This window comes from Phymastichus coffea, unplaced genomic scaffold (assembly GCF_024137745.1).
Source record: "Phymastichus coffea isolate CEN01 unplaced genomic scaffold, Cenicafe_Pcof_1.1 PCOF00028, whole genome shotgun sequence".
Classification (NCBI taxonomy): domain Eukaryota; kingdom Metazoa; phylum Arthropoda; class Insecta; order Hymenoptera; family Eulophidae; genus Phymastichus; species Phymastichus coffea.
In genome coordinates, this window is record NW_026706839.1 from 3605951 (window position 1) to 3633402 (window position 27452).

The 27452-nt window shown below is 36.8% G+C and overlaps 4 protein-coding genes across 16 annotated transcripts; 2 read left to right on the top strand and 2 right to left on the bottom strand.

Annotated features, from left to right (window-relative positions):
* Positions 1-397: 397 nt before the first annotated feature.
* Positions 398-8343, top strand: LOC131675732 (sodium leak channel NALCN). 3 transcript variants are annotated; one of them, XM_058954841.1, is made up of 26 exons: positions 398-607; positions 878-1011; positions 1102-1287; positions 1355-1856; positions 1932-2569; positions 2633-2824; positions 2896-3033; positions 3102-3308; positions 3369-3565; positions 3625-3765; positions 3832-4008; positions 4075-4254; positions 4322-4574; positions 4658-5034; positions 5097-5217; positions 5283-5416; positions 5476-5641; positions 5723-5917; positions 5982-6199; positions 6269-6492; positions 6583-6719; positions 6787-6923; positions 6997-7147; positions 7218-7343; positions 7407-7581; positions 7658-8343. In XM_058954841.1, exons 2-26 carry the CDS (start codon positions 910-912, stop codon positions 7834-7836), a joined length of 5253 nt encoding a protein of 1750 aa, XP_058810824.1. In that variant the 5' UTR covers positions 398-607; positions 878-909; the 3' UTR covers positions 7837-8343. The 3 variants fall into 3 exon arrangements, with proteins under 3 accessions (XP_058810824.1, XP_058810825.1, XP_058810826.1); XM_058954842.1 differs by having other exon boundaries at positions 3643-3765; XM_058954843.1 differs by lacking the exons at positions 6997-7147; positions 7218-7343; positions 7407-7581; positions 7658-8343 and having other exon boundaries at positions 6583-6724.
* Positions 8344-8413: 70 nt separating this feature from the next.
* Positions 8414-12350, bottom strand: LOC131675733 (DNA replication licensing factor Mcm3). Its single transcript, XM_058954844.1, has 11 exons — positions 11895-12350; positions 11705-11817; positions 11434-11642; positions 11187-11317; positions 10871-11109; positions 10546-10788; positions 10114-10477; positions 9740-10044; positions 9508-9658; positions 9012-9430; positions 8414-8941 (listed from the first exon to the last, which is right to left on the bottom strand). Exons 1-11 carry the CDS (start codon positions 11967-11969, stop codon positions 8743-8745), a joined length of 2448 nt encoding a protein of 815 aa, XP_058810827.1. The 5' UTR covers positions 11970-12350; the 3' UTR covers positions 8414-8742.
* Positions 12351-12690: 340 nt separating this feature from the next.
* LOC131662741 (liprin-beta-1) lies at positions 12691-20367 on the bottom strand. 9 transcript variants are annotated; one of them, XM_058932623.1, is made up of 13 exons: positions 17233-17667; positions 17076-17158; positions 16771-16979; positions 16583-16701; positions 16148-16478; positions 15701-15862; positions 15501-15632; positions 15267-15438; positions 14557-14849; positions 14293-14469; positions 13826-14212; positions 13628-13748; positions 12691-13111 (listed from the first exon to the last, which is right to left on the bottom strand). In XM_058932623.1, exons 2-13 carry the CDS (start codon positions 17104-17106, stop codon positions 13062-13064), a joined length of 2184 nt encoding a protein of 727 aa, XP_058788606.1. In that variant the 5' UTR covers positions 17107-17158; positions 17233-17667; the 3' UTR covers positions 12691-13061. The 9 variants fall into 9 exon arrangements, with proteins under 9 accessions (XP_058788606.1, XP_058788605.1, XP_058788612.1 ...); XM_058932622.1 differs by having other exon boundaries at positions 17076-17138; positions 17229-17667; XM_058932629.1 differs by lacking the exons at positions 16148-16478; positions 16583-16701; positions 16771-16979; positions 17076-17158; positions 17233-17667 and adding exons at positions 18077-18216; positions 18546-18684; positions 19455-19722; positions 20316-20367.
* Positions 20368-20466: 99 nt separating this feature from the next.
* LOC131662742 (zinc finger protein ztf-16) lies at positions 20467-26797 on the top strand. Of its 3 annotated transcripts, none has more exons than XM_058932630.1 (6): positions 20467-20605; positions 21721-21940; positions 22032-22263; positions 22351-22619; positions 22707-23039; positions 23109-26797. In XM_058932630.1, the coding sequence occupies exons 2-6, from the start codon at positions 21765-21767 to the stop codon at positions 23659-23661; spliced, it is 1563 nt and encodes a 520-aa protein (XP_058788613.1). In that variant the 5' UTR covers positions 20467-20605; positions 21721-21764; the 3' UTR covers positions 23662-26797. The 3 variants fall into 3 exon arrangements, with proteins under 3 accessions (XP_058788613.1, XP_058788615.1, XP_058788614.1); XM_058932632.1 differs by having other exon boundaries at positions 23139-26797; XM_058932631.1 differs by lacking the exon at positions 20467-20605 and adding an exon at positions 21124-21234.
* The last annotated feature ends 655 nt before the right edge of the window (positions 26798-27452 follow it).

Here is a 27452-nt window from a genome sequence, read left to right on the forward strand (position 1 = left end):
GTCGGTATCAACGTAACCGGAATGATTGCTGACAAAAACTCAATTGCCATTCGTCTAACATCTTATTTCATTATGTTGTGTTTCCCTTTAACGTATGGAAGGCGTTTCTTTTGTGGACATATATATATATATATAAAACATTGTGACAACTCCTCAATAAAAATGCTATCGAGTGTCGCGCAGAATGACTATTAGTACACAGTTAAATCGCATCGTCGAATTGACGATAGAAAGGGAAAGCTTATACCGTAATTCCCGCGTAGTGTAAATACCATTCTGCACGTACAATACGCGCGAGCAAGTCCGGGTCGAGGGTAATCTACCTCCTGACATCCAAGGGGGGACGTGAAAAGCGAGTGCGCGCAGTGGCGCGCAGTAAAGGGGAGAGAAGCAGTGGTCGAGAGGGTTGCAGTGCCCCAGCGAAGGAGAGTCGAGATGAGAGGCTAGATCGACTTTGTCGGGATGCTGTGCGCGAAAAAGCGACGACACCTCACGTGAAGAATCTGTCGCGATGATCGCGCGCGACCACGCCATTCCTTGCGTCGAAGGATAGATTTTGCTGCTACGAACGTAGAGTGCTGTCGAGGCAGCACTCTGCGAACAAAAGGTAACACGCTTCTTGCTCTTCTCTCCTCTTTGCCTGCACTTGCACTTGCTACAACTGAAAGCCGCGCTAGCCAAGTAGCAGCTTGTTCGTTAAGCTCCGTTAGCAAACAATAAAACTTGAATCGCGCGTTTCTTGTCAGAATACTGAGGGTTTAGTCAGAGTTTGGACTAATCTTAAATTCAATTTCAGAGCTTTCGCATAACGCGCTCGAAAGGCTCGATAGCGCGCCGAAATAACTGACGATGAAAAAAGAAACAAATGATTTTGTAGGCATCAAGATTGCGAACGTAATTCCCGTATCGATGCTGGGCCGCAAGCAGAGCTTGAAGGGCGAGCCCGTACTAGCCGACTACGGACCGGAGGAGTCCCTCAATGAGAGCACCGACATTGAGTGGGTCAACAAGGTACGAGCGCAAAATGCCACTTTTTACTGGCGCAGGCCATAGTCGCGAGCACGAGCGTTAATCGCGAATGCATTTGTTTTCCACGGCAAGCTCTGGGTTCGTCGGCTGATGCGAGCTTGCGCCCTTCTCTCGCTGGCCTCGGTATGCATGAACACTCCGAAGACCTTCGAGAAGTACCCGCCCACTCAGTACATCACTTTCACGATCGACCTCGTGGTCACGTTTCTCTTCACGGCCGAGATGATCGCCAAAATGCACATTCGCGGGATACTCAAGGTACAGCTAGCATCCGAAAGTAAGCCATATCAAGAGACACTTGGACAGCGAGGTGTTTTGCTTGCAGAGCGAGAAAGCGTACCTGAAGGATCACTGGTGCCAATTCGACGCGAGCATGGTCCTCTTTCTGTGGATGTCGGTGATTCTGCAGATGTTCGAGATGTTGGGTTTCGCCAGCACGACTTTCAGTTACGCGTCGACCTGTCGAGCTCCGCGTCCGCTCATTATGATTCGCTTCTTGCGCGTCTTCCTCAAATTCTCCATGCCGAAAGCTCGAATCAATCAGATCTTCAAGCGCTCGAGCCAGCAGATCTACAATGTCACCCTGTTCTTCCTGTTCTTCATGTCGCTTTACGGACTACTGGGCGTGCAGTTTTTCGGCCAGCTCACCAATCATTGCGTGCTGAACACCACCGATCCATCGCACATCACCATCAACAGCCTCGCGATTCCGGACACTTTTTGCTCGACCGATCCTGAGTCCGGCTATCAGTGCCCCGAAGGCATGAAGTGTCTCAAGCTCGAGCTTTCCAAATACATTATGGGCTTCAACGGATTCGACGAATTCGGTAGGTTGCTCTAAACTGTCGAGCGTCGAGGTCGCGATTCGTCAGGCACTCTCTGCCGACTGTGCACTTTTGCAGCGACGAGTATCTTCACGGTGTACCAGGCAGCCTCTCAGGAAGGCTGGGTGTTCATAATGTACCGGGCGATCGACAGTTTGCCGGCGTGGCGAGCGATCTTGTACTTCAGCACGATGATCTTCTTCCTGGCGTGGCTGGTGAAGAACGTCTTCATCGCCGTCATCACGGAGACCTTCAACGAGATACGCGTGCAGTTCCAGCAGATGTGGGGAGTTCGCGCGACCATCAGCAACAGCTCGGCCTCTCAGATGCTGACCGGCGACGAAACTGGTTGGCGGCTCATCACGCTCGACGAGAACAAACACGGGGGCTTGGCTTCGCCCTTCTGCCAGATGATCCTCCGATCGCCGCAATTCCGGATGGTCGTCATGTGTGCTATTTTGGCCAACGGCATCACGACCGCGACGATGAATTTCAAGCACGACGAGAGGCCAAGGCACACGTTCTACGATAAATATTATTACGCGGAGATTGCCTTTACGATTTTACTGGATCTCGAGACGATTTTCAAGATCTATTGCCTGGGCTTCCGAAGTTATTATAAGCACTCCATTCACAAGTTCGAGCTGCTACTGTCCATCGGGACAACTATTCACGTTTTACCTTTCTTCTACTTGTCTGGCTTTACCTATTTCCAGGTAAGCTGCCATCAACAATTTTCTTCAGATTTATGGAACGCATATAAAATACTTGATTTGCAGGTCTTGAGGATCGTCCGCTTGATCAAAGCGTCCCCGATGCTCGAAGACTTCGTCTACAAGATCTTCGGTCCGGGCAAAAAACTCGGCAGCCTGATTATTTTCACGATGTGTTTGCTCGTCATATCGTCCAGCATCTCGATGCAGCTCTTTTGCTTTCTGTGCGATTTCACGAAATTCGAAACTTTTCCGGAAGTAAGACTTCGTTCGACATTCTTTGAGCGCACATCGGATGGTTATTAAGCACCGATCGATGATACTTGCAGGCTTTTATGTCTATGTTTCAAATCCTGACTCAAGAAGCTTGGGTCGAAGTCATGGACGAAACCATGATACGCACGCACGAGTCGATCGCCCCGCTGGTCGCTGTTTACTTCATACTCTACCATCTTTTCGTCACATTGGTACATTTCGAAATTTAATTTGAGAAAACCAATCACGGCGACGACTTTAACGCGAGTTGTTGCATTAGATCGTGCTGAGTCTTTTCGTCGCAGTCATTTTGGATAACTTGGAGCTTGACGAAGACATCAAAAAGCTGAAGCAGCTTAAGTTCCGGGAGCAGAGTGCTGAAATCAAAGAGACACTGCCGTTTAGGTTGAGAATTTTCGAAAAGTTCCCGGACAGTCCACAGATGACATGCCTGCACAAAGTTCCTTCGGATTTCAATCTGCCGAAAGTACTCGTATTTTACTTTTAGCGATGACGGATCTCCTAAATCAATGCTATGTTTTCGCAGGTTCGCGAGAGTTTTATGAGGCAATTCGTGTACGAAGTGGAGGACGAAGAAAACGAGGGCACGAGAAAAGCCAGCGAGCTGTTCGACTCGAAAATGGTTTATCGCAAGCAACGACCTCTCGAGCTCTTAAACAAGCCTCCTAAAGCCAGAGTCGTCGAAACGAGTTTCAAGAAGGCTGCCGTCACCTACATTATCAAGTAAATAAAAAGCGTTATCCATTGTCCAGAGCCATCGCTCGAATCGATCGAAATGTCAGTCGTGCTTTTTGTTTTAGCGATTCGAACAATCAAAGGTTACTTCTGGGCGACTCCGCGATGATACCAGTTCCAGGTAAAGGACTGCTAAAGCCACAGGGAACAGTCAACAATACCAAGCAGTTGCGCATCGATCAAAAAAAGTAAGTGTCGACAAGCGCTACGTTGCGCGAGCGTTCGCCCAAGCCAACCCAGCTGGCCTCTCGCAGATCGATACGCAGAAGTGTGAGAAGCGGCTCGATCAAGCTGAAGCAGACGTACGAGCACCTGATGGAAAACGGCGACGTTGGAGCCATCAACCGCATGACTTCGTCTCGCAGCGGCCGACCTCACGACTTGGACATCAAACTGTTGCAGGCCAAACGGCAGCAGGCTGAAATGAGAAGGTAAGGCATTCGCCGACGTTCACCGAAAGCGCAGAGCGATATTTTTCAAGCTGCATGGCCGTTTAGAAATCAACGGGAAGAAGATCTGCGAGAGAATCATCCATTCTTCGACACGCCTCTGTTCGTGGTGCCACGAGAGAGCAGATTCCGCAAGCTCTGCCAGTTGTTGGTGTACGCGCGGTACGACGCAAGATTGAAGGACCCTCTCACCGGCAAGGAGAGAAAAGTCCAGTACAAGAGCTTGCAGTAAGTGATCTACCAAGCGGAAATCGCACTTGTTCACGACGACGACAACGCGTCTTTTCGTTCGCAGCAACTTCCTCGGCCTCGTCACTTATCTCGACTGGGTGATGATCCTCGCCACCACTTTCTCCTGCATCTCGATGATGTTCGAGACCCCAAAGTACAGAGTAATGGAAGTGCCAGCTCTGCAAATCGCCGAGTACGGCTTCGTCATATTCATGAGCATCGAGTTGGCTTTGAAAATCCTCGCGGACGGCTTGTTCTTCACACCAAAGGCCTACATCAAAGACGTCGCTTCGATTCTCGACGTTTTTATTTACGTGGTAAACGCACCGCTATATCTTCCTTCACCTCCCGATCGGTCGACCTTTCGAAAATGCAGCCAATTATTATTGCCGTATCGAAGGTAAGCTTGGTGTTTCTCTGCTGGATGCCTCGCAGCGTTCCACCAAACTCGAGCGCTCAGCTGCTGATGATTCTTCGCTGCGTTCGCCCTCTGAGGATCTTCACTCTGGTGCCGCACATGAGAAAAGTCGTGTACGAATTGTGTCGAGGCTTCAAAGAGATCTTACTCGTGTCGATATTGCTGATCCTGCTGATGTTCATATTCGCCAGTTACGGAGTTCAGCTATACGGCGGCCGACTGGCACGGTGCAACGACCCCACAATAATCAAGCGAGAAGAATGCGTCGGAGTATTCATGAGAAGAGTTTTCGTGACCAAGATGAAGCTGCAACCAGGGCCTAACGAAAGTTATCCCTCGATCCTCGTACCGAGAGTCTGGTAAGTTGGTCGCAAGTTGAATCCGACGGCCGAATGCTTACAGGGAGGAACCGACTTTGCAGGGCGAATCCACGTCGATTCAATTTCGACAACATAGGCGATGCCATTTTGGCGCTATTCGAGGTCCTGTCGTTCAAAGGCTGGCTGGACGTCCGAGACGTGCTGATAAAAGCTCTGGGCCCCGTGAGTCTCCGCGTATTCCCACGAGCAACGGTGTCCCATTTTACGAACTATGTTTTTGCGTTCAGGTGCACGCGATTTACATCCACATATACATCTTCCTTGGCTGCATGATTGGCCTAACGCTGTTCGTCGGTGTTGTTATCGCCAATTATTCGGAGAACAAAGGCACAGCTTTGCTCACCGTCGATCAGAGACGATGGTAATTTGATTTTCCGAGTAGACCAGTGCTGCCGATTCTAGCGCTGATCGCCTTTGCAGGTGCGACTTGAAAAAGCGACTGAAAATTGCTCAGCCGTTACACCTGCCGCCAAGACCGGACGGCCGTAAGTTCCGAGCTTTCATCTACGACATCACCCAGAACATTTACTTCAAACGCTTCATCGCCGTGATGGTTCTCATAAACAGCTCGCTTCTGTGTGTTTCGGTACGATTGTCCTTACATCTCTCTGTGAAGCTTAATGCCATGTATCTTCTTCGTGCTAAACAATGACGAGGACTTTTTTAGTGGAGAGTCGAAGAAGAGCACACCGAAGCTTTAGCCACAGTTTCCATTATACTGACGTTGATCTTTCTCGTGGAAGTTATTATGAAAATTATCGCGTTCACTCCTCGTGGCTACTGGCAGTCGAGGAGAAATCGTTACGATCTTCTCGTGACCGTCGTTGGAGTCGTTTGGATTATCATATACTGCACGATGACGGTAAGTTTTTTAGGAATTTTTCGCTAACTTAATTCATACTTAAATTTAATCGCCTTGTTCGCAGATGGATCTATCCTACGTGATTGGGTTCATGGTAGTGATATTGCGATTTTTCACGATAACCGGCAAGCACACGACATTGAAGATGCTCATGCTGACAGTCGGCGTGTCGGTGTGCAAAAGCTTCTTCATCATCTTTGGCATGTTTCTACTGGTGTTTTTTTACGCGCTCGCCGGTACCATCATCTTCGGAACTGTGAAGTATGGCGAAGGCATCGGAAGGTATTTCTTCTTCTTCTTCTTCCTCACGATCGTTACGCGAAAGATTCACGCGAACGTCTGCTTCGACAGACGAGCGAATTTCGAGTCACCAGTCACGGGCATAGCCATGCTATTCCGGATCGTCACGGGCGAAGATTGGAATAAAATAATGCACGACTGCATGGTGCAACCTCCTTACTGTACTCCGGCACCGAATTACTGGGAGACCGATTGCGGCAATTTCCACGCGTCTCTAACCTACTTTTGTACTTTCTACGTGATCATCACTTACATCGTTTTGAACCTGTTAGTGGGTAAGAGCAATTGCAATATGCACGAGGACAAGAACGGGCAATGAATCATCCGCCGAGCTCACGTTAATGATTATCATCGTGAAACTTCAGCTATAATCATGGAGAACTTCTCGCTGTTCTATTCCAACGAGGAAGACGCTCTGCTGTCTTACGCGGATATTCGCAATTTCCAAAACACGTGGAACGTTGTTGACAGCCATCAGAGAGGAGTGATCCCCGTGCGAAGGGTAGGGTAAGCTTTGCAAGCGTTTTATCGGCGACCATTCGTGCTCGTAATTTCGCGCGTGTCGGCAGGTGAAATTTATTTTGAGATTGCTGAAGGGCCGCTTAGAAACTGATCCGCAGAAAGACAGATTGCTTTTCAAGTATATGTGTTACGAGCTGGAACGTCTGCACAACGGAGAGGACGTGACTTTTCACGATGTCATCAAGTACGCTCGCAGTCGCTCGTTCGAACTTTCGTAACTGTTATTTGCTATGGTAAACGGTGATTTTTATCCACAGTATGCTGTCGTATCGATCTGTCGATATACGGAAGGCCTTGCAATTGGAAGAGCTTCTTGCCCGCGAGGAGTTCGAGTACATAATCGAGGAGGAGGTCGCCAAGCAGACTATAAGAACGTGGCTCGAGGGTTGCTTGAAGAAAATACGCGCGGTAAGTGGCGTCCCTCGTCTTTCTTCGCATTTACAAGCAGACGCTTCGGCAACCAATTCGTTGTTTTTAGAAGCAGCAGAACAGCCTGATAGCGGGGCTCAGAGCCACGAACGAAATATCAGCCACAGCGGTGCAGGAGCACATAGAGGAAAAGAAAGAGAGCGTTGTCGATCGCGAGGAAGAGCCCGAGGCCAAAGTGAGAAAACGGAGCGAATGCTCGGTGCGAATCGTCGCTGAACGAGTGGCATTGTCGTTTCAGGACGCGGACGGATTGCGACACAGAGCCAAGAAACCCGCAGGACTTCCCAGATCCGATAGCATCGGCAGCACTTCCGGCAGGAAATATCTTGCGCCAACGCTTTCCGATCCTGCTTCGGTCAGATCGGACAAAGACAAGATCGCAGCTACTAAAAAGCGCAACAGCCGGCCTCCGCGTAAGCATTCGGCATTTGTACATCTCGATTAACCGATCGGGACGTAATCGCATAGCCTTTCGTGTTTTGCTTTCAGCTGCAGCCGTGAAGAACAATTTGCCCCACGTGACGGAAGGTGCGGAGCAGCCGCGAATACAGAGAGAAATACTTAGTACAAAGATGTCGCCGCCAAAGTCGTCCAACGTCATCGTCGAAGTTCGCGATTGGTGGCGAGAGCAATTAGCTTACAACACTGATACTAGTGACGACGATTAGACCAAAATCTGATTACCAATCGAAAAATGAAACATTCAAGTTTTTATACTGTTTTCCATGATTAATCGCTTTTTTGTTTTTTAGATTATTCCCTTAAAAATTCGCATGTTTTCAGAGTGGCTGCTTTGGTATCACACAAGTAGTTATTTCCACAGGTGAACACAAGCGTGAAAAACTTAATTCTCATCGAATCTAAATGCCCCTGTAAAATTTGAGAAGGGTATTTGGCTCGTATCGAGTCATTTTTAGCCTACAAGGCATATTAAAGTACAGTAAAAATTAATCCCGATCATTTACAATATTGTAATATTTAACATTATCTCTACCATTTATAGATATTTTATATTAGAAAACATGTATGCGAATTAGTTAAAAGTAATATATCAACATACATTTATTAGAACACTAACAATGCTGTAAGTGTTAATAAAATAAGTTGAAATTCATAAAGATTTATTGAAAACACATTCAGAGCTTCACTGTAATGAATGCCAATTGTTACTTTTGCGTATATGATGTCACATAGACAACAAAATAAATTTTTTCATAAAAAAAGATTAAATATATTTTTTCATATTACAAAAACACCGTACTTAGCACCGTGTATCATTAAACAATTAAAAGCTCATTTGCTGAAATTCACATAAATGTCTCACCATAAAGATCAATACATCTACCATAATCGACATATTTGTCCATCTTTAAAAATTTGATCATCGTGACATATATAAATATATTACTACCGTCATCTTACCATTACGAAAGAGCCTATCGTAGATTTAGCTCATGCTTTCGAGCGAAGGACGAAATCAGTCAATGGACAGTCATGGACTTCAATCAATAATACTAGATGTAATTCCGGTACTATGGCAACTTTAAAAATTCAAAGTAGTATATAAATAGCCATTAAATTAAGATGATATTATCGTCGGCGATCATAAGCTTGTTTTCTTCCATCATTTTGTGAAGAGCTGATTCTATCTCACCGACAGCGAAGGGAGGTGAATTTTTGGAATTAACGTACTCAACAACTTTGCTTTTCGTTACTGTATCCATTCGTAGACTCTGGAATAATTCTCTTAGTGATTTGGTGAATGCTTGCAGCCTAAAAGTATGCAAATATTATTAAAAACGACCAATTACGTAACTTGACAAAATATAAAGTATAAAATTACCTTTTAGGTGCAATATCTAATAACACAGTCTCAGCCGAAGTTGATGGAGTTGGTTCAGAATCTGGCTGGGATCGCGTGTGTCGTCTGATAGCTTCATCAACATGAGAATCATCTTCCTCCTCGTCCCAAGCATAAGGATCATGGCCAGGCTCGCCGGGTGGGGGATTAGTTTTCTTCACTTTGCGTTTTGGTCTCTCCTCAGCTTCGATTTCAACTTCCTCATCAGAGGTAACATCACTGTCTCGTCTCCGGCGTTTCTTCTTTTCTTTTTCCAGAACTCGCTTGAAGTACGCATACTGTACCAATTCGATGGCAGCTTGTGCATCTTCTTCCTCCACGTTTTTCGCAAGACGACCTTTTGCATGAGCTGTTGCTAATCGAATCAAGGTTTCCAATGTACGAGCAGTGACTGGTTGAGTCTACAAAAATTGATGGATTTAACTATTATTTCGATAATTTATGATACGAGATCATCAGTAATTGTCAATGTACATACCCTTGCAAAATCTTGCTCCAAACTATCTTCTGATCTGAGTCGAGAATATTCCTCTGAAATCGTTTTGCAAGCTTCTTCAGAAAGTTTTGGTTTCGTGATACGAGCGATATGAATGTATTTCCTCATGAACTGGGCAGTAAAAAGTTGATCACTGGAATAATTAGTTTACATTATTGTAAATCTTTAGCACAAGATATTATCATAAGATTTAATGAAATAAACGGAATCTTACACTTTCTTGCGAGATTTTCCGTGAAGAAGAGGATCATAATCTTGGTAGATTTTGGTTTCTTCTTTCTCTACGTCTTCTGAATCTGGATTTGACGTACTTAAATAATCCAATCCGATATTGAAGGGTAATGCAGTGCCCTCTTGCTCGCCGGGATTCCTCCATCTATGCATGCGAACAACATGATCACTTATAATATGATCAATATCTGCATCAATGGTGTCCAGCATTACGAATAACAAATCGAAACGTGACAAAAGAGAGTCCTGCAGACCGATATTTTCCATTGGAGATTTGTATTGGTTGTACTGTAATGAAAATTAAGTTTTCGATGAATATTCGAAGACTTTTTCATTGAAAAGTGAATAGATACTTACTCTTCCATAAACTGGATTGGCAGCAGCTAGGACAGAGCAACGAGCATTTAAACTCGCGTGAATTCCTGCTTTGGAAATAGTGACTCTACCCTGTTCCATGACTTCGTGAATAGCTGTTCTGTCAATGTCTGACATTTTATCGAACTCATCGATGCATATAACTCCTCGATCAGCCAAAACCATAGCACCAGCTTCCAATCTGCGCTCACCAGTTTCTTGATCCACTGTCACGGCAGCTGTTAAGCCGACGCCTGAAGATCCTCGACCAGTAGTTGTAATAGCACGTGGTGCAATGTTCAAAACATAACGCAAAAGCTGTGATTTAGCCACTGATGGATCTCCAATCAGTAGAATATTGATATCTCTGGAAATATAAGTAATTGAAATTTGATAGTAAGTCACATCATCATCTGGTGCAAATAAATAACTCACCCTCTTAGTCTAGTTCCATTTGAAAGGATTTTCTCATTACCACCAAGTAAAAGACATAAAATAGCTTTCTTCACGTACTCATGTCCATGGATTGACGGAGCAAGAGATCTACTCAACATTTCAAAAATGTTGTTTAGAGGATTACGTCTTGCAAGTTTTTTACATGCATTGACATCCTCATGAGAAATGTTAATTTCAGAATCTTTTGTCAACTGATTTATACTATTAGCAATTAAAATAGTCCTGGAACATAAAAAATTGAAGGAATTGAATTTTAACTTTTAAATGACGATGAATTTTTCAAAAAATAAATATTTTTTGTTACTTAAAAGCCCCAGTTGTATATCCATCTCTTTTACCAGGAAGACAACGGTAACTTCCTATAACTTGTATCCTGTCACCTGGTTTGCACTGATCTACTAAGTCATCATCACAAATTATGTCCACACTTCGCGGTAGTTGGCCAGCTGGAGCTTTTTCAGGCATTTCTTGTATAGTTAGAGTTTGATGATCTTTATAAACGGAACACCCATATTCAGTTTCCAAAGTATTTCCATCTTCATCCTATTATTTATTGAAAGTTTGAAATAAAAAATTCAATTATTGAATAAATAAAGGTGTAATTTCTTTATGATTTTTACCTTTGTAGGATAAACTACTGATGAAGGAAATGCTTCAAAAGATGTTAAATCTGTATAAGCTCTTTCAATAATACTCTTAGTGGCAGAACAATAATGTACACTTGTCACTATTTTTGGCCGAACCAAAGAACCTTGAATATAATTTTTATGAGACAAGTTTTAACATTCACTCTACTTGCAACTTCAAAAAGCAGTAAGTGGAATAGAAATTTATTAAATTAAAAGTCACTATTAAAAATAAACTTACATCTTACAACGATTCCTTCAACACAAACCATGTTACCCAAAAATCTTGATGTAAGCGTTCTTGGATTAGTGTGTTTATTACCAAAACTTCCCTCAAAGCCAATATAGAACTGTTTATTGCCTTTGCTGTATTCTGTATCTATAGTAGCTACAAATTGTTTCAATGCCCTTTGAAACGGAACAAGCTCTTCGAATGATCTATTCAACAAACTAGAAAAAAATCTCTAATCAATTTAGTTCAAATCAATTTCTACACATAATAGTATTCATACCTAGCTGCTCTAACTGGATTTTTTCTTCTCAAATCATTAACATTAACAGTTAATCTATACTTTTTGTCATCTATCATGTTTTTCACAGCTTGGTAATAAATACCTTGATCTTCCTAAAAATTGTAAATAATATTATGTTGAACTTGTAACACTTAATAACAAAGAATAGAGTGACAAAATATTTCCTTACCTGGTCATCCAAAAAGTCAAGATATTCCTTTTCCAAATCTTTTGATCTCTGATCTTCATCATAATTCGATTCCATTTGGATCTTGACTTTGTAAACTTTTATGAATAGGTATAATAAAAAAAAACTTGGTAAACAATTTCGAAGTGTCCTTTGAAATAATCAAAAATTTTTCATTCCTCGCAAACTTTGTAAATACTAAATACGTTCACTACCACTAATTCACAATATTTTATTAACTACTTTAATATATATAGCCATAAAACTTAATCAATTTAAAATCTTTTACACTATTTAGCGAGAATAGCAAGTTTACTCAGTACGCGCGGTTTCCCGCTTTTCTGATTTTGGATAGTTGGCTGCCCTTTGTAACTTATCCACGGTTCAGCTCATACCGAACCGAGCGACTTGACAGTTAGTCGTCCAATCACGTAACTTTTCTACATTTATCACATGTTTGAATTTGTCCAATTCCATCATTTGAACTTTCTAATACTGATTTTTTTATTATTCCAAATTCTACATAAACTAAAAAAATATATTTAAGAAATTCTATAGTCTATTAAAATATAAATGACAAAAGTTATAGATAATTTGAATAATTTTTCTAGAATATTTATATGAATTTCTTTCCACTCATTGTACTTTATATTATAATTTTTTATTGCTTCATTCAGCTGAGCAGGTAGTTAATAAGAACTAAGCAAAACGTTATCAAGATTTCATAATTATTATTATTCATAATAATATAAATTTTATAAATTTTTCAGAATGTAACTATTTAAAAAAACACCTACAGTGTGTTACAATTTGATACTAGATTCAATGATCGAATACGATATAAAAATACTTACAGAATTGCTTATTAACTAGTGTGTATATTTTTATAAAAACTTATATTGATATACAAATCGTAATACATGATTATAAATTTAAAAATGATCTCTAAACATTTTAGAAATTTGAAAAAGTGTATTTATCAAGGATTAATTGTATTATCAATAGATCCTAAAATCATTAACTTGCTTATAACTATCATTATAATCAAATTGTCTATCCTTAGGCACATAGAAATTTGAAATGATCAGTTTTTCAAAAAAGTTTTACAAATAAAATTTTGTATACATAAAAAGAGGAGCTTAAAAATAGAAATTTGTAATTTTTTTTATTTTATATACAACTAATAACGCGCTTTTGCTCTCCAATTTCGCTATCTGAAACTGAAAAAAAGATTTTTTTTCACTGATTGCATGCTATAATTAGCAAGAATAAATCTTTAACTACGATTTTACATAAGCATCAGACAGATAAATAAACGCAAAAAAGAAAGTCATTATCAAAATCTAATAGCGTAAGTTTATACGTGATAATCTAAACTTTAATAATTTGAAAAAAATAACCATTAATATTGTCTAAACTATTGGCAATTGATATATTTTGTGTTATAAAATGCTCATTCAAAAAATTTAGAAATAAATTAAATATGCTGTAGGATAATTATTGAAATTCTAATTATCACTGATTTTATAGTTAATAAGCATAGAATAAAATAGAGGAATAAAAATACTGTTAGAATCATTTGAAAACATTAGTTATAAACACCATAAGAATATGAAATGTTGGCTGAATTGGTATTAGTCGAGTTAGAACTTACAAGTTAATCTTAAGATGGCAGCTTGAATGAATCTTTGATAATTGTTAAAATGTAGGTGAGTTGAGATTAGAGCTGGCCGTACTTGTTGATAGTGATGATGGTGTACCTGGTGGTGATTCTTCCATTGGACACACTAAATTTCCAAAGTCCAGTTCGCTTTTACTTTTCTTACGTTTCAGAGTAAACTGTGTTTTCTTTGGTACCTGTAATAAGTTTTTTTCAAGCAAATACGTTTCCAGATATAATTTACATTTAAACTTTTGAAAATGTAAAATTATACTTTTAATCTGGCTGTAAGAGTCAATGGCATAAAACCTAGCATATTCTCCATTTCTCGTTTTCTTTGAACGACATCTCTGCCTATAATTTGATTGAAATGCGTCGTCAAATGTCGTCGAAGCAATGTCTTTGCTGGTGGTATGCTAAGCAAAGTAGCCAATAACTCAGAAGTAAAACGAGGCTCGTAGACCATTAGACCACCATGAACTCCAGAACCACGTAGATTTGGTGCATATTCGGCAAGGTCAACAACGCGCAACCATTCCATTACTCTATGATTTGTCCATAGAACAACTGGATTCCTATTTTTTTCTGGATCATCGTAACTGTCGTCATTGTTTGAGCGTCGTTCTAAATTATCAAACTCAAAGTTCAATTCTCGTAACACCTAAAACACAACATATATTAAGTTGAAAAACACGTCTTTCAAGATTTTCTTCTACTTTCTGATACTATGGCGATTTTTACTTGAATTCCACGTCGTAAACTCGCTGCGTGAAGTTGAGCGGTAATATTTAACATTACCAAATCATCAGTTGTTAATCTATGCAAAATTCGGCCATCGACTTTAGCATTATAAAAAGCTTCTTTGTGTTGCGGTAAGCCGATATCATCAAGCCAGCGTAATACTGTTGCATTGTCCATCTGCAATATTATCGTAAATTAAGGAACAAAAATTATGGTATGACTAGAATTGTAAATGTTACATATTTATAGTGAAAATTAAGAAACCTTTTCAGAGCCAAGAAATCCTGCACCATTCAATCTTTCGCATTCAACGGCATAGAGTAGCTTTTTCTTATGCAAAGCATTTTTAATATCTAGCTCTTTTTCAATCTGATGATGAGAAGCATCTAATAATTTAGAACCGGTTGCTCCCCAACGTTTTAATTCATTTTTGTAAGATTCTAATCCAAGCTGAGCCATCCAATCATTTATATCGTCTAGAGTCATCTCTGCAAAAGCTTTTATAGGCACTGGTTGAATGTAACTTGTACTATCGTTAATAATTTTCTCTTCGGCAGCTGTAAAAAAATTCATAAATTGTGTTATCCAATATATAATTAAAAAAATTTCTTTACTCAATCATGCCAATCATACAAATATCATTTTATTCAAAACGTGCATAATTGATTATAATAATATAACATGCTAACGAAAGCACAACGTCAAAGCAAATATTTTTTTTGCATGTATATTTTAAAAAGAGATTTTATCTATGATATTTTAAAAATCGGCAAATGACTAGATAAATACTTCTTTTACAGAGAAGTTAGTAGGGTGATAAATTATAGCTCGAATATAAAAATACAGCGAAAAACGATGAAGCAGCAGTTAATTTGTAAAAGAAGCATATACAACAGAAGTTGCGTTTAGTATTTCACTCGTGTAGCGATTGCATAAGTAAACTCATGCATAGACAATGAACATATTGACGAAACCTAAAATAGGAGTTGTCAGACACCTCTCTGAGACACCTCTAACTGGTAAATAATTGGTAGATTGCGCGGCTGATAGACTTGGAGTCTTACCAAAAGCAACACCTTTTTTGCTTGCTGTCGGTGGTCTCGGTAGGCTACTGTAATGACCCGCGTGTCTGCTAAATCTTTCGCCCTATAAACAAACGATTGCTTAAAATGATATATTATGAATATGGTAGTGCTGAAAGTAATTACATTTGTCAGGGGACTGGTAGTCCGCAGTGTTATATTCTCATGTTCCAAACTTGCTTGTCTGAGCTTCATTTCGGACAGTGAAGTGAGTAGCTCTAATTTCTGTGTTTCTAAAGCACTACGTGATAGTACTTCCTGCAAGATCACAATTTAGTGATATTTTTATTTTACATAGTGTCGCTCTGTGATTTGAAAAATTGTACCTTTTGTAAGGATTCTTCCATCTGGCGCATGACATCTTTCTTCTCTTGTAAGGCATTTTCAAGCTCGATTATTTTAGTAGACTGTGCGTCAACTTGCTCCGATAGAATGGATATTTCCATATGAAGGGCACTTCGTTCATTTTCTAACTTTCTCAGCCGTTCCTGTAATTACGTACGACAACGATGCAGTTAATAAACATTTAGCATTAATAAATAGACGTTAAAAGTTTTATATTAGTAAATTTGTTTTTAGAGATAGCTTGCCCCATCTCGAATCAATTTTATACCGACACTTTTTAATACCTTGCGCTTTTCTTTGAAAAATGATTGCAATAAACCTTTATATTTAATACTTACGTCAACTCGTACCTAAAAGTACCTAAAATAAGTAACTACCTAAACATTTTATTTTTACAAATCGCTTTTCGGAATTTAATACACTTGTACCTCGGTAGTTTTCGGACGACTTTTATAATGTGAATTGTTCCCAACATTCAACTGTTGAATTGAACAATAGTGGGGTTTGGCACGCTGATCGTAACGAATCAAATTGCTTTGACTCTTGGTTCTGTGGTCCTGTGTAACTTTACTTTTGAATCTTCGTTTACGGCGATCCAGTGAGCCAATGTAATTGTTACCTCCGCAGTTAGCTGAATTTGGAGTTTCCTGATTTTCTTTATGAGCAGCCAACTCACTTTTGTAAGACTTTTGTGCTGGTATTTGCACGTGCATTGGACAATAATTATGTGCGTGTTGATTTTTTTGTTGACCCATTCCACTGTTAAAATAATTTCATTAATATTCTCAGGAAGCTTTAACGAAATAATTATTTTCATGTGGAACAATTAATTAATTATAAGATTATTGAATTAAATTGAAAACCTGCAAATAGGCTGATTGTACATAGAACTGCTCATCAAATGAGAAATGTTAGCAGCTGCACAAATATTTGGCACACTTCCTTGTAGCGCCATCGTCGTCGCATAACTCAACAAACAGGACTAAGTGTACGGATAAATTATTGTTACAACTTAAAAAAACTGGTTAAAATGTGGAAGTTTTCAACCAACCTGACAAAGACAATTTTGAGATTTGTAAAAACAATGAATTTGATTATGAATAAGATTCAGCCTGGATAAATGACAGTCTTCTGTAGAGCAATCCTCTCCTGGCTCGGATGTCGACGTGGTTTCGGATGAATCATAATTTTCAGAGTTCGTCCAGCCGTCCGGATAAGGTTTCACTGTCGAGGCTGCGTCTGACGACTCCGATTGAGCATCTAAATATGATAATAAATTGCATTTTTTGTTTGGATGACTGGTCAATACAGAGATGTTAAATTGTTAAGAGTGATGAAAGTAATGAAAGAAAAAACCTTTGGAACAGTGCTTTTCTTCGTCCTCCATATTACCGACGAGCGTGCTTTGTTAAAACTAGTCTGAAAGTAGTTTTACTGTTCTATTTACAAATACAATTTTCGTATCGTGAATGACTGATTGATCGCATGCAGTTTTATGAATGAAATTACCGACAAATTGTATTCACGATGAATATACTTTCATAGGCGCAATTTATAACAGCGTTAGCGAATATATTGATTGTACTTGACACTCCTCTTTGAACTTGAAAATCATAAAGTCGCCGGTTTCGCAAATCGTTGTAACTCATTGATCACTCAAAATTAATAATAATTTGCTTCAAAATTAATGAAAATACGGGTGTTCTGGTACCAGACAATTCGATGGTTTAATACGCGTGGCGTAAGACTGCTTCTCTAAAACTAAAATTAAACGACAGAGAAGCATATATACGCTTTATAAATAGAAATTGAGTCTGCGGCTCTTGATACTCTGAGAGCTGCATAGCATGTAAAGACCGCAGACATTGACCGCGTATCAGCTTGAAATTCAGTACAATGATTCATCGAATAAAAACCATTAAAATTTAATAAATATTTTCAGAGAATATTTCTATGATTCTAAAATTTTTCGCACACGGTCAAAGTCTTTATATCGAAATTATTAAAATAGTATTTTTAGTATAAATTATAAATAGCCAAACAAATGTTAATTATTTCAACTATTCACAACAGAATTAATAAAAATACTTACCTCGATATTAATTTTCTTTGCTTTTTCATTGCAATTAATACACTTAGTAAATAAAAATAATTGAAAACTAAAACAACAAATGATGAATTTGTAAAATACAAATTATTAACATTCAACCGTACAAACACTTTTTTAGAAAAAATAAACGTGTTTCCATCTGTGACAACGCGAAGCATATACGTCATCATACGAACAGGACATAGCGCAAGATTACAGGGCAAGCTATAGTTAAAGGCCATAGTTTATGGTGTATAAAATAGCTTACCGGTTGCAACCATCGTAATAAAATATCTACTGTCCTTCCATCGGGTGGTGGAGGAGGTGTAGGCGCGCTTTCAATTGCGGCGATCAAATTTCTTGTGATGTTATTCAAAGGTTCTTTCCATTCTGAGCTTTTCTCAGCACCTTGAGTATATAGGAAAAAAGTAATTAGCTTGATAGATTGTTTTCTTTTATTTTCTTAATTTTTTTTCAAAGAATATTTAGATTATTTTAATGGTAACTAATATTGAAAATACCTACATTAATAGTTTTGTAAGCTATCTTTGACATCGATAAAGTAGCAGAATAGAAGCTATATATTTTCACTATATTTTGTAAAAAAAATTGTTACATATAAGCATTGTGAAAAGGTGTAAAATAATATAATACTCAATTGGCATAGCATTTCATAATTTAGGAAGATACCAACTTGAAAATTAAAAAAAAAATATAATAAATGTGATAGTTCTTACCAGATAAAATTCCATCCATTTGAAGGAGAGCCGCTTCAAGCATTTTGCTGGCTTCTGACGTTGATTTTTCTAAATGATTTGTTGAGTCATTTGCATTTGTTATTTCACTGCACATTTGATTCTTGCCCATAACGCATGTCTAAAATATAATAATGGTACAATGAAAACTGTTTGATTAAAGAGCTTTGCAATCATTTTTATCAAAAAGTCATGTTTAACATCTTTATTTGTTTTGAACCAAATAGAAATTTCTTCAAAACTCTGTACTTATGAGAGTATAAATTCATTAAATTACAATTTTTAAATTATTGATCGTTACACTAAAAGTACTTTCTAAAATAAATCAAATTACACATTACATATTTAATACATTGAATTCCTTTTATTTCGTTAATAATTTCCCTTTTACTTTTGTTGTTAATCTACATTAAATAAATATCAATATTGAATAGATAGATCATTTTTTACTTTTTATAATAATTAAAATTGTATTCACGATGAATTGGTTAAAATATTATGTATATTTATTAAGATAACAAATAAATATTTGTAGAATAAATTTTTTTGTTTATTCAATTTTATGTATCTTAATTTACTATAGGACAGTAAAATTCATATGTAAAACCGAATAAATAGTATATAGATTATTTTGAACTGTCTGTACTTAAAAAATTATTAAATATATTTAAAATATATACATAATCAAGTTGATAAAATTAAAACTTATTTCAGAAAGCTCTATGCAAGTATTTAAGAATCTTGTCTAATTCGTTATTATTATTGAAATTATCACTTAGAGGAATAAGATACCTGTTGAAATATTAAAGTATCATTTCAACAGGTATGTATCTTATGGCTGCAAGAGGTTTACTCTATTATATCAAACGTGACGAAAAAATTAATATTTACCATAAATGAGACATCCAGCAGCAAATTTAAGAAACTACAAGGCGATGCATATTAAAAATGTAACGCGTACGTAAACATTTTTTTCTCTTCTATCTCGCTTGTATGTATGTAGTACGTCTTTTCAAACGACTACATAATTATCTATATGTACACTGCCCAACTACGTTTTCTTTTTCATAGAGATTTAACTATACAGTGCGAGATCCGGGTGTGACAGTGGACTTGTAAGCTACGGCTGCATCTACATTTGCGATGCATTGTTTTATTTCTGTAAATATATGCATAACGTATGATCCTAATTGAACTTAAGGCAATGACCGGTTAATGAACACTTCATATTTTACTTCCAACAAAAGCCCATTATTGTGTTATATATTTTTTAGAGTGATTTAGAATAATTAATAAAAATTAAAGTACTTTTTGAAGGTAACGTCTACAATAATTATAGTTATGCAAAAAAATATCCTTTATACGGAATTTCACTTAAAATAAAAAATTGTAATTATTTGTGATGTAATCGAAATAAACAATTTGTAAGTAACTTTAAAAAAATTGCTTATTAAAATTGATTTAGGTAATGAGTTATAAAAATTGGCATACTTAAAATCGGAGCATTCCAGCTCAGTCGATAAAATCGCATATCATAAAGTTATAGAATCGTCCTGAAATGTACATACTATAGTGTATGATACGGGAGTCGCAGTGTTGAGCACCGATGCGCTGTTCAACAATCAGCGGACAATTTGCACGCGAAATTTGTCAATTTTTCGCAGGTTCATCAAGGGACAAACACGGTTAGGATATCGTAGAATTGAAACTATTTTCGAAAAATCTTTAGATATATCAAGTAAATCTATTTACCTTATTCCTCCAGATAATTGTATAAGAAAGTGTTTAAAAATGTGTGGAAAAGGAGATCAATTCAAAGTGTTTTTCCGGTGATCATCAATCGAATTAACTCGATGATCTATAACGCGAGCTCCATCATCAAGATTTAAGAACATGAAGAATTGCACGCCAAACGCTGTGGTAAAGAAGTATCGATGTTAGGCGCCAGCTCTATTAATTCACGAAGGAAACAAAACAATCACTTGCTGCTTTAAAATATAACGTTATAGTAACAAAGTTTCCTCGCATCAAAAGAATGCAGAGTAAGTACCTCAATACAATCATTATCTAAAGAAAATGTAAGAGTGTCGTTTGGTCTCCGCTACTCTCATTAGCATTACTTATGAATCTTATTCGATAAATTTGGTATATGCGAAATGTATAAAGCTCGTTAAATTGCTCGGTATGACATGAAAAAGAGTCGCGCAAGCTACACGTCATGAGTGACGGATTCGCTGAAATCTGGGACAAAGTGCAGTGCACTCTGGCATTGCGCTCTCTTGCCCACCAGGTGTTTCTATGCCGTAATCTTCCCAGGATTGGGTAATACGCTGCCTGCCTGCTCCCGTCCCGTTGGCGTGTAAAACGTTCTCTCTTTCTCTCTCTCTCTCTCTCTCTCTCTCTCTCTCTCTCTCTCTCTCTCTCTCTCTTTCTCTCTCTCTCCCTCTCTGTCTCTCACCTGCGCGCGCGCTCTCTGAAAAAGGACACCTATCTTTCCTCTGTCGTCGTTACATTCAGCTTTATTCGTATACATTACTTTTGGCTAAGCCGATGTTTTTCGCGATAAACGCAGCATACACACGCTCACGTCTAGGTGGTCGAGCACTTTTTTACCTTTTACTAGTTTAATTAACTATACGCATGTTGAACGGACTAGGTGAATCTTCAGGTGGTGGGTTATTTCATAGTTTTATTTGGCCAAAGAGTGTATCAAATCTCTTGTCAGTTGCTCCTTAAATAAATTGTATTTTTAATTAACTGGAGCTAGTTTTTAGTTAGGCATGACATTTGACAGTTTATTTTGTAGGCTATGATGCTTTGAATGAATTGAAGAAATTCATTAATTGAGTGATTGGTCAATTTTTATTTTCATTATAATAAATATAATGCATATTTTATTTGAAGTAGATAAGCTGTTTGATTATTTGTTAAAGAGTGGAAAAGTAATATGACTCATGAATAGAAAAAATAATTGAATAATTTTATGCTAATATTGCTGATCTCATATATATATCAATACTTTTTCAATAATCAACACATCATAAAATCAGTATTTATTTGTCTGAATAGTAATATTAACTAATGATTTATTAAACTTTTAACATTGTGATTTTATATAAAAAAAATGTTTTGTAAATAATATGAATTGTTTTTGTAGGTTAACTAAATGAAGGACCTGAGATAGCCTTATTCTTCAGGATCATGTCAGATGGTGTTGATGGTGGTGGTGGGGAAAATGAGATAGACTCTCATTCCTCTACACATGCTGAAACAAATGACTTGATCAATCACAGAGATGATGAAGCCTTGGATCCTGATAGTGAAGCTGCCTTAAATACCAATTATGATAGTAGTGATGGGGCTGTACCTGCATTTAGGTATTTAGTGATGAACTAATTGTATTTTTTTATGATAAAAAACGTCCCATGATTGTTATTGTAAAATTTTAATTATTTCTTGAATGTGTAGATGTGATAGATGTGATAATTATGAAACAATAAACAAAACAGCCTTATGTGCTCATCAAGACCAATGTACAGGAAATGGAGAGATAGTAGAAAGTGCAGAAGGCCTAGAAGGAGTAGAAAATGAAAATGAAGGAGATGAAGGACATTCAAGCCATAGATCTCTTAGAAAAATCTTTGAATGTGATGTTTGTAACATGAAATTTTCAAATGGAGCTAACATGCGGAGACACAAGGTATGTTTACCTCCATTTATGAGCTTTAATATTTCTGGAATATTAGAGACAGTTAATTGAAACATTGAAATTAATTTGATATTATAGATGAGACATACTGGTGTAAAACCATATGAATGCAGAGTATGTCAAAAAAGATTCTTTAGAAAAGATCATCTAGCTGAGCACTTTACAACTCATTCAAAAACATTGCCTTACCATTGTCCAATTTGTAATAGAGGATTTCAGCGTCAAATTGCTATGAGAGCTCACTTTCAAAATGAACATGTAGGTCAGCACGATATGGTCAAATCTTGCCCTTTATGTCATTACAGAGCTTCCACCATGAAATGCTTGAGGTTGCATTTTTTCAACAGGTTTCACACAATTTCACATAAAATTTTTAAAATTTACATGTTACCTCTTTGAGTATACTTTACAAATAATTTAATTTTTTTTTTCAGACACGGAATAGATTTAGATAATCCAGGTCCAAACAGCTCGACGTCTTTATTAAACAGCTGTGCGGCCGTCGAAGCCATATCATCAGCACCTTTATCAGATAGTGGTGATAGCACTGGAAATAGGTCGGCCGACAATGCGACGCCTCCGATGCATTTTCTTACACCTCATGTCGAAATATCCATTCCATACCCTGAGCAAGCAAGTACCGCGAGAAATCCGAGCCCAGTGCCTTTGAACGGCGACAGTCCTAATAGTCCTCAAAGCGCTGACAGTAACAGTAACGTCCCGTCGAGCAGCCTTCATTTACCTCGAAACTCTAGTGCTACACATAGGTGAGTCGGGAGCCTCAGTATTTTATACTTAATATAATATATACCTACATGTTTAAAGTAAATTTCCAGTTTTATTAATAATACTTCTGTACGCAACAGTAACAGTGAAGGAGAGCAAATAATTACCCCGTCGATTTCCTTGATTCCTATAAAGCAAGAACCAAACAGCAACGGATTATTAGACGAAAACGGTGCGACGTCAAGCAATTTATCGTTACCATCATTGATCAAGGTATCACCTCTAAAATCTTTGCTCCGCGACGATTTGCGTCGCAAGCTCTCCAATAGTAACAACAATAATAACAACAATAACAGCAGCGCTGGTAAAAACAATAATGGTAGTAATAGTACAAGTAGTAACGCAAACAATGGTGGTGGTTCGTCATACAGCAGTAGCAGCACACAATCACGAGGTGAGCCTCCAACGTCCACGCGACCTGATCCACGAAACAGTGGTCTTCAATGTAGTCACTGTCGAATCACCTTTCCCGACCAAACTCTTTATTTTCTGCACAAGGGCTGCCACAGTGAGAGCAATCCTTGGAAATGCAATATCTGCGGCGAGCAGTGTTGCAATCTTTATCAATTTAATTCGCATTTACTTAGCAAGAGTCATCAGTAGCTAGATTTTTTTATTTTACCGAATATTTGACGCTCTTATGAGTTCGCATTCTTTGTTCTTTTGTCGCGCTGAACTTTAATTATTCAAAAAACATAAGAGAGAAGGATGCTACTTTAATATTGCGCAGAAGCTTCATTTTGTATACACCAGAGATGGAAAACTTTCGAAAAATCATGGATACTTGTAAATATTTCAAATTTCATTATCTATGATTACTTTTATGATAAATTTATGCAGTTCTATGCAAAACATTATGAACTTAATTCGAATATTATATTTAATACGAAAATATTGACGAAAGTAAAGTTAAATACTTTTTACTTATAGATGATAAGGTTAACCTGTGATATATAGACAAAATATTGTATAAAAATTTATAATAACAAAAGTAAATTTTATAAAAACGACAATGGAGCTGGACAATTGGCAAATATATAAATTCTATTGCATTTTGTTATGAAAAAAATTATAGTATGTATCAAGGGATTATTATTGAAATAATTACAAGTAATCATGCATACATTTAAAGGCCAAGTGAATAAGCCGATATGTTTTAGGCTGATGCCGTGAAAAATACATGTAAAAATTATCGTAAAACGAGAAAAGTCGTGCCTTCATACAAAAGTACACACACAAATGCGATCGCAACACACACACATACACACACACACGCACACACACACCATACGTATACACGTAAACTCGTCCATCAAGCAGTCACCACGTGAGAGCTAGATCCGTCCACGAGCTTGATCGAATTATTTCAAGCTCTAACCGTTTAGTTGTTTAAGAATAAAATATAGATATCGTATGCATAGAACAATAAAACTAATTAAAAATAAATCAAGCAACAAGCTGTATCTTTGTTAGATAGAATTAGTTTATAGAAGTTAATCTATTTTATATCTATGCAACTTTTGATGACTTGAATGCTTTAAAAACCATTATGATTTAAGGTACAATGTATCGTGGTTCCAAGCTTCCAACCTATGATAGAAATTCCAATTAATTATATTAATGTAGTAATACATTGAATGTTATTTATTTCTTAGAATACTTTTATGATTTTCGTTACTTTTTTTATACATTTATTTTGTTACAATTCTAATGACTACTTACACAAGCTACTTGCGTAATTAAATGAAATTTTGTAATATATTTGCTCATTAGTAGCAATTTTGTAAATTATAATTTTTTGTTAATAACAGTGCATTTACATCGTCAATGTCAGATTTGAATAGCTACGATTTAAAAGTCAAAAAGTGTAATGCACGTAAAAAAAGTCAGGATTTCGTGTAAAATATACTTAGATTTTATTTTACATTCAGTACAAATACTTGTCATTCCAAAATTGCAAAATATTTCTTTGAATTATTTAAATTAATCATCGTAGACGTTGTGGAATTATGTTGGAAGCTCTTTCATCAAATTTTATTTGTACGCCTAATTTCATAGCAAATAATAAATTGTAAAAGTAATAGTAACACTAAAACCACCGGATTTTTTAATGTTAGAATTTTAATATTCGATCAACGGAAGAATTCGTGATAGAGGTGTTGAAAGCAAATGAATGAAGCTTGTATTTTGCCTCTAGTTTAACGAATTATTTTATATAAAAATATTTGTACAGAGATGTAATTAATTAAGAAGCGAATTAAAAACAAAACTCAATTTTAGCAGCACTAAACAAAGCAACGCATAACTATCTAATTTTTGCATTTACTTCTCACAGAGAATGAAGATATACCACATTTATGTAATGTTCTATAGATGGTTATTTAATAGTTATGTAATAAATGTTCTATGTACCAAGTAATATTTAATGAAAAATGTAGTTGATATGAGATCTACTTTTAGAATATAAGTAACTTATTGCCTTGCATTCCACGAAAATTAAAAAGAAAACACTGACTCGTCTTTATTGGCTTCATTATATAGGATATAGAAACAATTATGACTATAATAATTTACTTAAAGCTCAGGCAAGAATTCACTATATGTCATCCAGCATTTTTAATGCAGTTATTATAATTCAATTTTAATTGTGTATATTCTATAAAGAAGAGACCAAAGATTCAATTTTTCAAAATCTATGTCAGAAACAAAAGTTCCAACTCATTTGCTTGTAATCTATTTATAATTGAAATTGATGGCATAACCTTGCTCTCTTCTATGTTATCAATCCGTACCTCTATTCAAATCACTTATTTAAAATAAACGAATAATATTTGAACTTTGTTATAATTTTACGAGTAAAATAACAAAAAATGTACTATGTATTCTATATGTTCATTTTGTGTTAGGTATAAATTATAAAATTTTAATGTAAAAATGACTACAAAACGTTGTTTAAATCCAAAAAAAGTAAAGTGTTAACAAGTGCCTGATTCACACATCAACGTGATTCGTCCTGCCTTCTTGTCCGTAAATTTGTGCTAACTGTTTAATACATGTATAGCGAACAAAATTCAATTTATTCGTACTGTTTACTACAAAAATTCAATTGTCTAAATGACTATACACTATAGGTAGCGGTAAAATCTTCAAATTAAAAAATCATTAGTACTCGCTTCTCAGAAGAAGGAGCGCAATAAGTGACTTTCTAATTACGTTGTTATTTTCAGTTATTTGTACAATCCTTTCACTTTGAAAAGAATTCAAATCATCAAAAACTTAGTTAGAGAGCCATATATTGCGATTTCCAAGTTTGTTTCAATTAAAAAAAACTAAACATAGTGAAAAGAAAGACAAAAGGAAATGCATAGAATGCACACCAATTAAATGGGTTACAAAAATCAAAGATTTGTTTGGAAAAAGAAGCCTTGCACAGCTTTTTTCCTCACACAAGACCAGAGTATAAAACATGCCTTATACTGTGATCGCGCTTACCAAGAAAAAATTAAGTAAAAGTATATAGTTTTGAAAATGTATAGATCGAATTCATGCAACAGATCGAATTCATGCAACTTATTACCGAATAATGCATCAATGCGATAGAAAAATACTGAAATGTACCTTGTAATTAATTTATGATGAGGTATTAACCGTCGAGTACGTTTCTTAATTTGTAAAAAAGTTATTGTTCTTGTTATTACAGTGTAATGGGTATCAAAAGCTAAATACATACTAATTGTAATAAAGCATAAAGGTATTTTAATTCAACTTTTGTCATCCCCTTCAATAGGTTGTGACTAATAAGTTTGTGAACTGAATGAGTGATTTTATTTTATTTTATCATGCTTTTTCTTAATTTTTGGTGAAACATACGTGAAATTTTCCTAATTATATACAATTCGTACTACAGCCCTGTTAGCATTTTAAAAAGAAAAATTGACGGATAAAATTTTCTCAAAACAATTGTTTAGTTGTCGGGAAATTTTCCATCTTTTGTAGATAGCTAACGATAAACTTATCAGAACATTCTATTTTATACTTCAAAACTGCACGGTTTTTCTTATCAATACTTATTTTTTTAAAGAATGTATATTAAATATGATCATAGTTTTTTTGTATGGCATACATTTGTTTTCTGGAAATTGGAAATATTCATTAAGTAGTATACCTAAGTGAGTGTCGATTGATCCAATATTGACTCGTACATTATTTGTGACAATGGTGATAAATAAAATACTCGCGATTTCTAATTAAAGTAGTTGGTACTCTCATGTCAATAATTTTTTAAATTTGCATTTAAATCTGTTTCTGCAACTTTGAAGAATCGTTGTGTCCGTAAAAAATGAAGTTCTTGGCTTATCTACAAATACCGATGCACGCGAGAAGAAAATTATTCG

Coding starts and splice junctions, on each gene's coding strand:
- LOC131675733 (XM_058954844.1), bottom strand. CDS start 11,969: ATGGAATCGAATTATGATGAAGATCAGAGATCAAAAGATTTGGAAAAG. Junction 10,478..10,545: donor AATGGAACTAGACTAAGAGG/GTGAGTTATTTA, acceptor TTATATTTCCAG/AGATATCAATATTCTACTGA. Junction 9,659..9,739: donor GGAAAATCTCGCAAGAAAGT/GTAAGATTCCGT, acceptor TAATTATTCCAG/TGATCAACTTTTTACTGCCC.
- LOC131662742 (XM_058932630.1), top strand. CDS start 21,765: ATGTCAGATGGTGTTGATGGTGGTGGTGGGGAAAATGAGATAGACTCT. Junction 21,941..22,031: donor GGGGCTGTACCTGCATTTAG/GTATTTAGTGAT, acceptor TTGAATGTGTAG/ATGTGATAGATGTGATAATT. Junction 23,040..23,108: donor AACTCTAGTGCTACACATAG/GTGAGTCGGGAG, acceptor GTAAATTTCCAG/TTTTATTAATAATACTTCTG.
- LOC131662741 (XM_058932623.1), bottom strand. CDS start 17,106: ATGGAGGACGAAGAAAAGCACTGTTCCAAAG. Junction 15,439..15,500: donor CTACCAGTCCCCTGACAAAT/GTAATTACTTTC, acceptor GTTTGTTTATAG/GGCGAAAGATTTAGCAGACA. Junction 14,470..14,556: donor GATTTCTTGGCTCTGAAAAG/GTTTCTTAATTT, acceptor ATAATATTGCAG/ATGGACAATGCAACAGTATT.
- LOC131675732 (XM_058954841.1), top strand. CDS start 910: ATGCTGGGCCGCAAGCAGAGCTTGAAGGGCGAGCCCGTACTAGCCGAC. Junction 2,825..2,895: donor AATTCGAAACTTTTCCGGAA/GTAAGACTTCGT, acceptor TGATACTTGCAG/GCTTTTATGTCTATGTTTCA. Junction 4,575..4,657: donor TCGACGTTTTTATTTACGTG/GTAAACGCACCG, acceptor GCCGTATCGAAG/GTAAGCTTGGTGTTTCTCTG.